Consider the following 15174-nt stretch of genomic DNA (forward strand, 5'->3'; position numbering starts at 1 on the left):
TAGCAAAACTAAAGGTAACTGATTAATATTTGTGGAAGGCACTGTTTATTTAGATTGTTTGACTTTAAAACCACATACATTTGGAGAAAAAGTATATTTATACTCTATGACTAGAGAGAAAAGCCAAGCAGAATGACACCTTTTATTGGCTAACTAGAAAGATTACAATATGCAAGCTTTCGAGGCAACTCAGGCCCCTTCTTCAGGCAAGATGTAATACAGAAACTGAAGTTTCCTATGTTTCTTCCACCGGGTCTTCAGTTCCATGTAGTAGCGGTACATTTCGGTGTCTTGTATATCTGTAGTACTAGGGTGTTGCACCGAAATGTACCGCTACTACATGGAACTGAAGACCCGGTGGAAGAAACATAGGAAACTTCAGTTTCTGTATTACATCTTGCCTGAAGAAGGGGCCTGAGTTGCCTCGAAAGCTTGCATATTGTAATCTTTCTAGTTAGCCAATAAAAGGTGTCATTCTGCTTGGCTTTTCTCTACATTCATAATGGCTAACACGGTACAACACCCTAGTACTACAGATATACAAGACACCGAAATGTACCGCTACTACATGGAACTGAAGACCCGGTGGAAGAAACATAGGAAACTTCAGTTTCTGTATTACATCTTGCCTGAAGAAGGGGCCTGAGTTGCCTCGAAAGCTTGCATATTGTAATCTTTCTAGTTAGCCAATAAAAGGTGTCATTCTGCTTGGCTTTTCTCTACATTCATAATGGCTAACACGGTACAACACCCTAGTACTACTCTATGACTAAAAATTATATTCTTTATCGTTATTGTGGTTGGAGTGTAAATATGAAACATTTACTCCCATTGTATATGAAGTTTTTGTGTCCACTAGTCAGCTCTAAGGGACTTGTGAGACGATTCAGTATATTAATGATTTACAGTGTTTTGCAGAAGATTTAGGAGTAGGATTTCAGTAGAGAATGTATGTTAGTGTTTTACTGTTATAAGGGATGGCTGACAGCCTTACCCAGCCAGGAAGAGTGACTGAGAGAGAGAAGGGAGAAAAGTTGTTGTGTGCTACTGTGGTTAATTTACTTGTGGCTGTGGTGGGAAACACTTGATTCAAAGAGTTTACCACAATAAAAGACTGTTTGTGCCTTTTAACTTGTGCCTGTTTTTGTTAGTGTGTGGGGAGCTGTAGCAACCCCTGGTTTCCACACTGTGTTTCACAATTCATTAGTTGTTTGACAATTTAGTTCTTTTAAACATTAGTCAGTTGTCACTTACTCATTCTTTAGTATGTACTGCATCATTTTAGAGAGAGATTCATCATAATCCTTAAAACTGAGAATATTAATGAACAAAAATAGCATCATTGAATTTTCTTTAGCAATGTTTGTAGCCGTCTACAGGGATGATAATTAGCTACTCTTGAATGTTTCCACATAATGGAAAAATGGCCATTTACTTAAGTAAGATCCCCTTTCAGTTCTTCTGTTACCTTGTGAGCATATTATGCTGTTATTTCAATTTTGGATCATCGGGTGCCGGCTTGACTTTATTTTCTGTACCATAAATATTGATACTAATATTAAACTTTCAGGCATAATTTTGAAGGAAAATACTTTAGAATAACTTGGTAATTATAATATGCATTTTTCATAAGCTTGATGGCTATGGTAAGAAACAGGACTGTATGGGAAAAAGTGGAGAAGTGTGACAATGCACTTACAAATGTTCATCACTAGTTATATATTTCATTTTCTTAATTTCTAAAAGCAATCATAAATTATAAATAGGTCAAGCAGGGCAGTGCTTTATGTACTATTTTGTGTTACAGTATTTTTCACAGTATTATATATTTATATCAACTTGTTTTAAGATTTTACATTATTTCATCTGTCCTGTCAGGAGAAGTAATGTAAGTTTGTTCCCATCTTTTGCTCTTTGCAGTGTTTGGATGAGATGGATAAATTAAATGAGACTGGATATTCAGTTGATATTAAAAGCTCTGCAAAACACAACTTGCCAAATAAGCAAATAGATATGGCTGTAACAGAGGAAGAAGATGAAGGCATTGAGGAAGAAATCGAAGAATGGGGTATTTAAATCTAGTATTAATTCCCAACAGGGTTTTTATTAAGGGATATAGTACAAAGATGGCATTGTTTGTGCTCAGTTACTGCTGTATTGTGATACTCACTAATATTTGTTGTAGATATGATACTGTAAATGAGCTATTCCAGTGCAAGATGTGTGAAACTCTTGTAGTTTTGTGGAAAGTTCTGCAGAATGGGGCTATAAAATGCTGCAATTAAACTATAGCAGTAAGTTCAGTAATGTTACCTGCTGCAATTACAGAACATGATTTCAATTCAGACTATTTCAATTTTTAAACTATGCTTTATTTTATGTTGTTTTCAAACATAAGTCTTGTTATTAGGTTATGATTCTGAAGTGTCAAATTTGCCTTATTATAATATTTACTTACTGTTTTCTTGCAATAGACCCTTCTCTTCCAGAACCAAGTTCAAAACATATAAAGTGCTTGAAGATGTATTTTGGCCATTCTAGCTTTAAACCGTAAGTGGTGATTTGTTCTAATTTTTTATTTTAGTTTATTTTTTAAATAGTATTTGTTTTTGAATATTTTAATTCTCATTTTTGTTTATAGTTTTTACCCCAAATACTGTAATTACAAAATAAAAGTTGTTATCTCAAGGATACATAATCCTGGGCTTGCACCTGGTAACTGTCTATGCAGTGATTTCTTGAGTTTTTATCTGGGTACTCTGGTTTTCCCTTTACATTACAGATATGGAAATGTTAAGCTATTTGGTGATTCCAAATTGGCCCAGTGTGAATGTGTGCGAAAGTGGATTTGACAGTGTTAATAACATACAAAGTTTGCATTCAGGCATTACAAGTATTGTGTTTTTTTTTTTTTTTTTTTTAGTGTTCAATGGAAAGTGGTATATTCAGTTCTAGAAGAGAAAAAAGACAATCTTGTTGTCATGGCTACAGGCAAGTCTGTGAATTTATATTCAAATTAGATATGTACTAAATTGCTAAGAATATAAAAAAATGTTTTTCAAAATCTGAAAAAAATATCTATTTTTACATTATAACATTATGGTCAGAGGATCTTCTGGTAGTATCAGATAACAGCGGCTGTGTCAACTTCAAGGATAATTCACTCCTTCTGAAGTTGCTTATTCTTTTACCCAGAGTCAGAGGTCAGGCAACATCAATAACAATGATACTGCAAGATTCTGAACAAGATATCAACTTGAACAGTGCTAGACGGAGAAAATAAGAGAATAAAGTGTAAGAGAAAAAGTTTCACTGGCAGAAACCTATTTCTTTCTTATAAATTGCAGCCATTTGCCTGTGTACATAAATTGAAAAAAATAGATATTGTTAGGAAATATTAATCACATGATTTGCTTGAAAGGGCTTAAAGCCCATGTCACATCTGATGACTTTTCCAGCAATTTTCAGTCTTAGCCTTCATTTCCATAATCTTAGTCAGTCAGAGACAATTGGTGGTATGCTCCTTTGAAGCCGATCAGCTAATATGACATGCCCAAATACTGAGACCAACTAGTCTTGAGACTGACTGGGATAAAATAAGACTGGTTTGATTTTCTCTTTGGTCACAGGGGTTGGCCCTTTGCTTGCTAGAGTGGAGAATCAGTGAGTGTTCAGCCAGCAGTACAATGCACAGAATGTTTCCACGAGGGGGCTGAATGCACCATAGCTATTAACCCTTCACAAAGCACTGGTATAGCACCAGCTCCAACAGGCAACACAAGGACTGTGTTGTGAACCTCACAAACAAAAGAGAAGCTCATTTGTTTGGTGTCTTGTATTTTACATATGTATTTTAACAGAATATAAAAAGAAATAAAGGGCAGAGATAGCTACTGAATCTGCTGCAGCTGTTAACACTTTGTACAGTGCCGGTTCCATTACACAGCATACTATTGTATGCTCTCAGATAAAGGGACAAACACGATTGTGCTGAAAGATCGGTGCTCACTCTATAAATGTGACATGGGCTGTGATTTTTCAGTTGGTTAATTTGACATGCTGCAGTGATGAGATAAACTACTGTGGTTGACAAATCTGACATATCTTACGACAAAAGCCTAACAGTTCAGCACATGCTTCTCAGCTGGCCCTTGCAATCAAAACAATGCAGTTGCATCTATCAGCCTTGCAACTTTGACATGTGCATTAGACAAGAGCTGTTGCAAGGTCTGTTAAATAAAATTAAAGCTGACATTATTTTCTGCCACAATGGAAAAATGGCTGATAAAAAAAAACCACAAGTATCAGGAGGTGAAGGAAAAACATAGTCTGGAATAAGTAGGTTCAAGAGCCAAAAACTCTCAAGTCAAAACAACATTTCTCAATGCACAGCAAAAAAAAAAAAAAGAAAAATTAAAGTTGACCAGAGCACACAAAATCCTAACTCTTTGAGTAGATTTGAAATATCTAAACACGCCATGAGAATTCGCACACTATACAGAAACCTGGATGCCAGGAAAACATCTTGTTGCTTTCTTAAATAAAATCAGCATTATGATGCTATGCATAGGAACTTCCAGTTGTCACTAACAACATTTTCAGCACAGACTGCCATACTTTAACAAAACGAAGGATATGAAATGCTAAATCACAAAAATAACATAACTACCATATCATAATGGATAGATAATCTAATTTTACTTTTATTTTTAGTTTTTCATTCATCCAAAACCTTACAATGATGACATTTCTCCAGCATTAAATATTACAACCTTATATGAACACCATTTTTAAAAATTTGCAAAACAACTTTTGGGGTTACTTTTGTGTTATTGATTAGTGGTGTTTCACTGTATCATCAAGATTTTATGTCTTCTGATTCAGTATAAATTCAACAATCCAGTTATGTCAGTTATAAAAAGTTCTGTGTATTAAAAACACTAAGATGGGAAATTCATTTTTTACATTTTCATTGTTAAAATATTAAGAACAAACAAAATGAATTAAATCGAAAGACAAAAATGAAAAACAAAACTTATTTAATAAAATTACCATTAAGTCTGTTATACCCTTATTTACTAGTATATGCCCACCCTCTGAGGCACTCTGTCTTACTATTAAACTAGAAGAGATTTACATAACATATCATATGCACCAAGCATTTCACACATATACATTATGTTGCATTTCACAGGTGTTTTAAATATTAAATAGTGTCTGTAAACATGTGGTATTTCTGAATTTTTTTGTTGGCATTTCATCATTTGCCATTTGCAAATTTCACAAGTCAGCTTGTTATATAAGAATTTTATGGCACGTTTAAAAGAACCTTGCATAGTGTTAATTTATTGAGGAATCTGAAATTGTAAAGTTTTTAGAAAAAGTGTCTTCCAGTCTACAGCATTTATATTATGATCTCAACTATACTAGGAACAAAGGAAGGAAATACTATGCTTAAGCAATATTAATAATATTAGAAGCTTGTCCTTATCTATAATGAATGTTTCTGTATAATCAGGGTGATTTAGTTGAAATTCTTGTGAAAATAGTCATGTATATACAGAAATTGACAAGGATTCATACACACTTTTATATGCATGCTTGTACTTGTAGGCTACTAATTGCTTTCTTCCATTTCTTACAAGATTTATAGAAAAGATATAACAAACAGGGGCGGCACGGTGGCGCAGTGGTAGCGCTGCTGCCTCGCAGTTAGGAGACCCAGGTTCGCTTCCCGGGTCCGCCCTGCGTGGAGTTTGCATGTTCTCCCCGTGTCTGCGTGGGTTTCCTCCGGGCGCTCCGGTTTCCTCCCACAGTCCAAAGACATGCAGGTTAGGTGGATTGGTGATTCTAAATTGGCCTTAGTGTGTGCTTGGTGTGTGGGTGTGCTTGTGTGTGTCCTGCGGTGGGTTGGCACCCTGCCCGGGATTGGTTCCCTGCCTTGTGCCCTGTGTTGGCTGGGATTGGCTCCAGCAGACCCCCGTGACCCTGTGTTCGGATTCAGCGGGTTGGAAAATGGATGGATGGATGGATATAACAAACAAATAAAAAAAAAACCCAATTCATATGGTTCATTGAATACCAAGTTTAAAAACATTAAAACCTTATATGCAAAAAAGATAACAAAAATGTGAGAACCAAAATGAGAATCCATTGACATATTTCAAAATAAAAGCGATGAAGCCGAGAAGACTACTGAGAGCATGCAGCAGAGGAACTAATTCCATTTAAATAAAAGTACATGCCATGCTAGGCAGGTAGTGTGAAATAGTGGTTAAGGCATGGAACTTTAAACCCTGATTGGTGGTGTGTTCAAATCCCACTACTAACACTCTGTAACTGTGAGCAAGTGCCTTCACCTGCTTGTACTCAAAATGGGGAAAAAAAAAACAAAAAGAAATGTAATCAATTGTATCTCTCAAATGTTATGAGTCCCCTTGGGGAAAAGCGTAAGACAAATGATAAGTAACAATAATGAAACATATTGCATTGATTGTGAGCACATTTAATGCAAATAGGAAGCCCCATCAGTCATTAAATATTTAGATCTCATCTGTTTTTTCACTTGCCATTTTAACAGCGTTAATCTTAGTTGAATTATTGGGGTTTATATGACATTATATCCTACCACATATATTTTGAGTGCATTCTTTGGGGTGGTAATAGCGTGTTCATTGACATGCACACAAATGTTAGGTGATTTGCAATTTATAAACAGGATATGAGTGGGAGGATTCCAGATCATTTATTTGTACCTGTGGATGTTCTGTAAGTTGTTCATAGAAACGTCTAATAAATAATCACCTGATCAAATTTACAATCATTCTATGCTTGTTTTTATAATTAAGGCCCTAGTGTTTTTAACTTTCTTGTTTCTAGATTCCTTACTAATTGTACAGACATTTTATATTAAGGCCAGGAGATCTAAATACATGCTTTACACATTAATCTGTTGCTTTTGTATCATAGTGTTGCTTCTGTTTACCCAACATATTTATCAATCCATGCTCTTTCTGTTGCCAAGAGAGTCACGCCAGTGGTAAAACCAGCCTACATATGTATAAAGAAATAGGAAAAACATTATTTAATTACAAATGAACCCGCTTTGGGTTTATTATTAAATTTTTGTTAATTTAGCAAGTAATAAATTCTTAGATGTTGCATGCATCTCTTAACTAATTTATTAATGAATTTATGTTGTTTTGTAGGTTATGGGAAGAGCTTGTGCTTTCAGTTTCCCCCTGTGTACTGTGGAGGAGTTGGTGTAGTAATTTCACCTCTGATTTCCTTAATGGAAGATCAGATTCTTCAGCTTAAGTGAGTACTAATCTGCCTAAAATTCTACCTAACTCAACTGTTTTCATTGTTTTGTTTGTCTGTCTGCTTAATTTCTGTGTTAGATGTCAGTATTTTTGTTTACTTTGTGTTTTTCCTCATCTGGTATTTAGCATTGTACTGCTGTAATTGTACAAGGTACCTTCTAGATTATGCCACAAATGTTATGTTACAAAATTCTGTTAGTTCAGATAAAATGTATGCCTCCTTCTCTCTCCTTACATCCTATAGTAAAGCTGTTTATAGAACAATATTCCCATTATGCTAAACTGGTCTCTGTAGTGCCTTGAGTGAAAGGTTTTATCTATACAGGTGTGTTTGGTATAGCAAACTACAGTACATATGCTAACTAAAAAGTGTTACTTTTATCTATGTTGAAACCCAAAGTATAATCAAAATAATCAAAAATGCTTTTTTTTTTTTTTTTGAAAAATACATTTTAAACATCCTTTCGGACTAAGAAAGAATTTACATTCTGATTAGAATGTAGTTCTTTCTGCACATTAGGTTTTTTACATTAGTAGTTTCACAGTATTTAGTAATGTCTGTTCAGTTGTTGACTTTTTATCCGTAATAGTATTCAATTTTTTTATTTAAATTGAATTCATGTTTTCCATCTAAAATTAATCCAGCATATAGACGAATACCTGCCAGTAGCATTGTTGTACCCATTTCGTGTAATCCAGAGAGGTACAATATCATAAATTTAGGTCAGTCTAAAACAATCTGTTTATGTAAATTAACATTGCTCTGTAACAATTTGCCTGGTGGCTATTGTAATTGGCACTAAAATCCTGAATTTTCTGTGCATTTGCCAAATGAATATGAATATACGCTAACAGAAGTTTGATTCTTGGACATTTTTGGTTAATTTGACCCTCTGGATTTTGTCACTTATAAGATGTTATTCATGGTCATTTACCTGCCCTTCTTATTGTTTAAAAATTATTTAAAATGTTGGAAGCCTTTGTGCTTAATTTAAAGTTTTAGAAGCTGTAGTAATCATCATGTAAAAATGTTAACAATTTTTTGTATTGAAGTAAACATAATATCTTTGTGAAATATAGGTTGGGTAAATTTAATAATAATTTTTAAGAAATAACCTAGCTGTTGTTTAACTTGTATCTTCATAGTATTGTAGCTGGTTTTGTATAATTTTGATGGTCTTTGGATTCGTATACCTATTGTCAGCAATAGGGGAGGATGTTTCAGATCTGAGCAGATGTAAATAAACAATTTTAAATATGCAGAATAAAACAGTACAGCAGCAACTAACATGTTGTCTTTGTAGGGACATTCACTGATTATCTGCATATAAAATGCTTTCTTTAGGAAAGCACTTAAAATTTTGTAGTTTTAAGCCTAGTGAGTTTGTTAAGTAGACCGAAACTCATTTGCAAATTAAGTATTTTGTTTTCGTTTCATGTGTTGTAAATATTTAATAGTCTATTGATGTAATAATTGATATTTGCTAAAAACAAAAGAAAAAGAATATCACATTGAGAGGTAAATACAGTGTTTTGCAGTGGCAAAGGTGCCACTGTCATCCACATTGTGCACTTTATTTAACTTGACTATGTTTCAACTATAAAAATATATACACTGACAGTTATATAATGTATAAGTGGTACTTGTAAAGTGCCCTGAGTTGGCATTTGTTATAGAAAGATGATAATTATTTGTATAATAAACTTGGACTTTTACTTAAAAATTAGTCATGATTTGGTGGCAATGCACTTATTAATGAAAATTAGCCATTTTGTGGCCTTCCTTCCTGCATAATTATAAATCTGTATAATTGTGAATCATTCAAAAAAATTATGCAGTTTATCAAAACAAGTAAATTTACATTTGAGATTCCCATGACCAGTCTGAAAACATGTGTTCACTTTAATATAAAGAAAAAAAAATCTCTTATTTGGTGAGGTGTATATGTTACATCTAATAGTTTTATATTAAGTAGAAGACACAGTGATTAAAAACTTGTTTAGTAGTTTCATTCTGAATGTGACTTTGTCATAGTGGTTAGCATAGCTGCCTCTCAGTGCCAGGAAACTGGGTTTAAATTACAGCCTGATCACTGCGTGGTGATTCTTTCCTGTCTGGCTTTTTCTCTAGGGAATACATTTTTTCCTTCTATACTCCAAAATTGGATGTTTTATATTAAGGAGCAACTATAAAATGTCCCCGTGTGTGTGTGCCCTGTGATGAACGGACACTCATCTAGGATTAATTTCCTGCCTTGTGCTCAATGCTTCTCAATAGCTCCTGGCTACTTACATTCCTGTACTGGAAAAAGTTAGTTTTCTTAACAGATAGTTTGTTGGTTTGTTTGGTTCATTACAGTTTGCTCTTATAAAATGTATCTACATACATTGTAAGCCTACTATACCATATCCTAATTACAAATACGTTATAAGCTTAGATTGCTATATAAGAAAATAATATTCATTAAAAGCACAAATAGTAATGTAGTCTGTTTATGAAAACATACAAATATATACTTTTTTGCTTTTTAAATACTAATTAATGTCTCCTGAAGTGTGACAAGAGTTCCAGATTCCATTTTTTCCCAGATCTGCGGCACAGTACATTAGGCCATAGAACAGGTAAATAACAGTGGGTACAGGAGACTACCACAAAAGTCTTTTTAATTGCAATTTCGTTGCTATTAGCAGAATTACAACTTCTAAAAGCAGCAATGCCTTTTGTAAATTTAAATGCAATTGATTTTCAAACATTCACTGTTTATTTAATGTTGTCAAGTAATCGCACAACTGATATAATTTGTTTTTAGTGATAAACACAGCTGAATGTCATCAAGTTACAGATGCAATCTGATATTATTTTTGAAAGTGCAATCTGCTGGTGGCAACATAATAATGGGAAAATTATCATCACCAAATCATGAAGGAAAAATGTATAAATGCAGGAAGGAATTTGAAATCATTGTCATCAGACTTCTGCATGTATTGAAAATTATTTGAAAGTATGAAGTAAACCAGCTAAGGAACAAAACTCTGACAGAATGTTTGTCTGCAGTGAATGTTGTGGTCACTAGTATAAAATGCTACACCTACAGTGCATCTAAAAATAATGGACCTTGTGGTTTAGGAGGAAATCAAAATATGTTTTACAGCTTAAGTTAAAATTGTAAGTGAGGCTATATGTCAGCATGCATCTGTACAGCTTTTTTTTTTTCTTACTGAATAGAAAACTAAGGTAAGAGACACAGCATGAAAAACCCAATGTTTTGGCTGTGTGTTTATTATAGAGAATATATTGTTTTATAAACATGTACTAATTCTGTGAAACATTGGCAGCACAAATACTGCGAGTGAGTTTTTTAACAAACAAAGTAGAATTAGATCTAATGAACTGGAAGTAGGTTTCATTTTATAAATGAAAACTTAAAATTAAAACTCAAAACATAATTTACATTTTTAAGTGGCTGAAAACAGTAAAATATTTTTTATTGTCAGCACTGGGTGTAGATGTTATCTAAAACAAAAGTCATTACACAGAAAAGCAGTTGATGATTTGGCAAAATTTCCAGGGACAAAACCAAAGTCAGTGTCAAAAATAAAACCATACATAAGTTGCAATCATGCTCATTTCCTAAGTAAGTTTTTCTTTTTTTGTTTGAGTACTTAGTTTCTTTGCACCTCTTGTTGTTTACAAATGTCATTGCTTTGTTTGGACAATGCCATATCAAGAGACACATGGCATAATACCATGGCAAGAAGACACACAAAATAGAGATGCCCATGACTTCTAGAATGCAAAATGGTGGCACCCATACTTAAATACTCAAAATGGAAATGTGGTAATGTCACCAATATAATGGTACACAATCCTAAAAAACAAAAGTATCATAATATTATAAAATGAAACATCAAAATATTACAATTAATCACAAATACATTTATGTCATTTTTTTACATTCTAATTTAAGATAGGATTGTGTCTGTGTTTGAAAAGAGGAGCTTTTACTGAAGCCTGTTTAACGTATAAGTTCTTGTTGTTTGAGAGATAATCTATATTGTTATTCTCCAAGTTCAAGGTTTAGGCTCCTAAAATGTCAGTAATTCTTGAAATTTTTCTCATATGTAGATGCCTCATGCCTTTCTTTCTGTTCTGAACCTTTTCTTTGTCAAGGGAAGGCACAGATAAAGGTAGTTAAATGATTATCTAAAATGGTTTTAATATTTTGAGAGAGAAATTGCAAATACGAAGTATAAATTTGTATTGGGCCAGACTTATATATAATTTTATATTAGTGCTAAGTGTACTCCCTCCTACATTTTTTTCTGTTTAATATTGTAAGGTTGTGCTAAGCACAGACTTTGAAGCCTGCACAAAAATTGTTTGCTCTTTTGGAAGAGAAACTATCTTGGTCAGAAAGCAAGAGAATGAATCAGAAAACAGGCAAGCAAAAAAAATGGTGAACTTGTTTAGAAGAGCTTGAAAGAATCATTGTCAAAGAGAGCAGAATTCAGAAACCAGATGTTCCTTAATCATAAAATAATCATGAGATCATGCAGTGAATGTTTTTTTTTTTATTTTTTTATTTTTTTTTTATTTTTAATCCCAAAGCTAGGATAACAAACTTACTGATCCACCATCCTAAGTAGTCAGCAAGTGATGACTTAACAGTAATCAGCAACCAGTTAACAACATGGCCATTAGCACAAGCAAATGCCTCCAAATGGTGGTGTGAAAAACAAAATACTCACAAATGAGAAGAAAAAAATCCCTCATAACAATGCATGAAATAGATGCAGAACTGAAAATGATGGGAATCACAACAGATTGTATGGTTATCTGTGTCTCACTTTTATGACTGTGCTTTTAGATGCAGGACCCAGAAAGATGCATTATTCTGTTTTAAACTGAACAATTTTATGTTAATACCATTTTATGACATTCATGTGGTAAGAATATCCCAATCAAAGGTTCTCCATATTTGTTACTGAGGAAGTACAAACACAGTGGAGAAGCATGCAGACTTGACATAAACCCAGCTGATTTTTGAGCCAAGGTTCCTGCACCTGTGAGGTAGTAGCATTAATCATTATATCATAGTTCTGCTCAATGGTACAGTATTTCAGCTGTTGAGAAAAAAAATGTAACATATGAATAAGCACATTGAGCCATTCTAGTTAAGGTAAGAAGCTAGGGATCTAATTTTCTTAGATCCACTAACTGTATGAGAGTCTGTGGCCACAGGCCAATGATGCCTGAATAGTCTTGACAGCTTTCAGTAGGTATTCTAAAGAAAGGAAAGTACATATGCCCACCAACTAAGTGCTTGGTTGCTTTTGGACATATGGTGGGAAAAGCAGCATAATTATTTTCAGATTTAGTTGATTTATGACAATGTGTTATGAGTGAATTCATTGTATATGTAATGGCCTTTGTCTTCCATTATTTAGAATGTCCAATATTCCTGCTTGTTTCCTTGGATCTGCCCAAACAGAAAATGTATTTCAAGACTTAAAAAAGTATGTATATTTTTATTACTAAAGGAGAGCCTGACCAAATTATTTTGGATCTTTTATGCAGTTCACTGATTTTTTCTAATATTAAACTAGTTGCTGGTGATGTTTGTGGGGAAAAAATATATACATGAGATGTAATGCATAGTAATTGCCAGTACACAAGTAAGAGCATGTCAGATGTGCTTAAATAAATTCATAAAGATGTGGCAATTTTTATTTTCACTTTGACACTGTATATATTGTACGTTTCTTCTGTGAAAAGTGTTTCTGGTATTGTTATGAATTAGATGTGTTGCTAAGACTATATTAATCTTACTTAGCTTTCTTTATATTATTAATTTCATTTTAGTGGGTACTTTCGAGTGTTGTACATGACTCCTGAATTCTGCTCTGGAAATACAAATTTACTAAAACAACTCAACCATGACGTAGGTAAGGAAAGTTACTGTGTAAAGATTTTTTTTGGCAGTTATTTTATTCTTATGTATATTTGCCCCTTTCTCCATTTCCTCTATTATTGCATATTTTTGACACTGAATATTTTCAGGTCTTCATCCAAAATCTAATATTAGGTAAAAGGAACTTAAGTGAGCAAGTAACAACAATTCAGAATAACATTATTTAATGTTATGAAAAGAAAACTTTAAAAAGCAAAACTCAGAAAAAACATACTGTTTGCATCTTTAATTAGCAATCCAATTTATGCTCAAAAGTCAACCACAGATAGCTGTTGCTCTCTCTGTATTCAATGATTATTCTGTTAGGGTATGCTTGACATCAAATGTATTTCCACAGCAACTGATCACAAAAGAAAACAAAACTGCCACAGAAAGTGCATTCTAATCATATCATTAAATACAATAAGCATATTCTATATTTGGGCGGCACGGTGGCGCAGTGGGTAGCGCTGCTGCCTCGCAGTTGGGAGATCTGGGGACCTGGGTTCGATTCCCGGGTCCTCCCTGCGTGGAGTTTGCATGTTCTCCCCGTGTCTGCGTGGGTTTCCTCCGGGCGCTCCGGTTTCCTCCCACATTCCAAAGACATGCAGGTTAGGTGGATTGGCGATTCTAAATTGGCCCTAGTGTGTGTTTGTGTGTGTCCTGCAGTGGGTTGGCACCCTGCCCAGGATTGGTTCCTGCCTTGTGCCCTGTGTTGGCTGGGATTGGCTCCAGCAGACCCCCGTGACCCTGTGTTCGGATTCAGCGGGTTGGAAAATGGATGGATGGATGGATATTCTATATTTTTTCTGTTATAACTAAACGAAGTATTTACATATTAATTACATTTCTTAAACATATTTTCCTAATTTAAAAATATTAAAAGTTGGTATTCTGTTTACATTCTATTTCCTTTAAATGTTTATTTAAAATTTATTTAAAATTACATCCTTAATTTTCTTTGTTTACATGCTTTAAGGGATTACTTTAATAGCAGTAGATGAGGCTCATTGTATATCTGAATGGGGTCATGACTTCCGGAGTGCATACAGAAATCTTGGATTATTGAAAGAATTGCTTCCTAATGTAAGTTGTATTTTTTTTACTTAATAGTACTATTTAGTCATATTCAAATAAACATATTCTGTACACAAAATATCTAACTTTAGAGTTAAACTTGTACATAATGTAATCACGACTTAGTATATTAGGGTTAATCAAAACATCTATTAAATGTTTTTTGCATTGACCCAATAACTAACTTCAGTCTCAAACTTTCATATCGATATCGTAGCATACTGTCTTGCATTATCTATTAAGGTAGGACTCTTAACTGAGCACAGGCTGAGTATTTAACACATGTTTAACACTAGAATTACCAAAGCCTACGAAAAAACTTGTAAATCCGGTCCGCCTTAAATCCCTTCGCAACTCTCCGTCAACGTCTTTTGTTCTGTAAATGTGCCGATAAAGACAAGCAGCAAGCAGCCTGCTATTCCATCCCCCTACCGCCGCAGAACGTACATAAAGTTCTCCCAGCTCATGCCTTGATTATCTGGGAGTGAAGTGCTGGAGTTTTTAGAGTGGAAATAATAGATCATTATGTGGAGCAGCTCACTACTGAAAACGGTAAACATAGGAGGCAGTCAAGATTGAACCAGGGAACTCTTGATTACAAGTCAGCAGTTCTTACCGCAATGCCACAGAAGCTGTTGTATCTTCCTTGAACCTTTTGTGAAAGTGTTGATTGGATCTTTGGACTTCATACTTCACACATTATATAGTTTATGCCTACATTTTGTCATTTATTACTAAAATATGAAACACATTTCTGTTTTAACAATGTGTTTACACAGATTATTGTAGAAACAGAACACACATGAAATGCATGTGTTCAAAAT

At 34.0% G+C, this 15174-nt stretch overlaps 1 protein-coding gene across 5 annotated transcripts in view; it reads left to right on the plus strand.

Annotated features, from left to right (window-relative positions):
* wrn (WRN RecQ like helicase) overlaps positions 1 to 15174 on the plus strand; it is a 203781-nt gene that overhangs the window by 53763 nt on the left and 134844 nt on the right. For all 5 annotated transcript variants that reach the window (XM_051929566.1, XM_051929568.1, XM_051929570.1 and 2 more), the window contains exons 11-17: positions 1921 to 2068; positions 2475 to 2550; positions 2924 to 2991; positions 7209 to 7317; positions 12771 to 12839; positions 13186 to 13268; positions 14253 to 14359. In XM_051929566.1, the coding sequence (XP_051785526.1) occupies positions 1921 to 2068; positions 2475 to 2550; positions 2924 to 2991; positions 7209 to 7317; positions 12771 to 12839; positions 13186 to 13268; positions 14253 to 14359 (660 nt within the window). The remainder of the gene's footprint in view (positions 1 to 1920; positions 2069 to 2474; positions 2551 to 2923; positions 2992 to 7208; positions 7318 to 12770; positions 12840 to 13185; positions 13269 to 14252; positions 14360 to 15174) is intronic.

Source organism: Erpetoichthys calabaricus, chromosome 7, assembly GCF_900747795.2.
Source record: "Erpetoichthys calabaricus chromosome 7, fErpCal1.3, whole genome shotgun sequence".
Classification (NCBI taxonomy): Eukaryota; Metazoa; Chordata; class Cladistia; order Polypteriformes; family Polypteridae; genus Erpetoichthys; species Erpetoichthys calabaricus.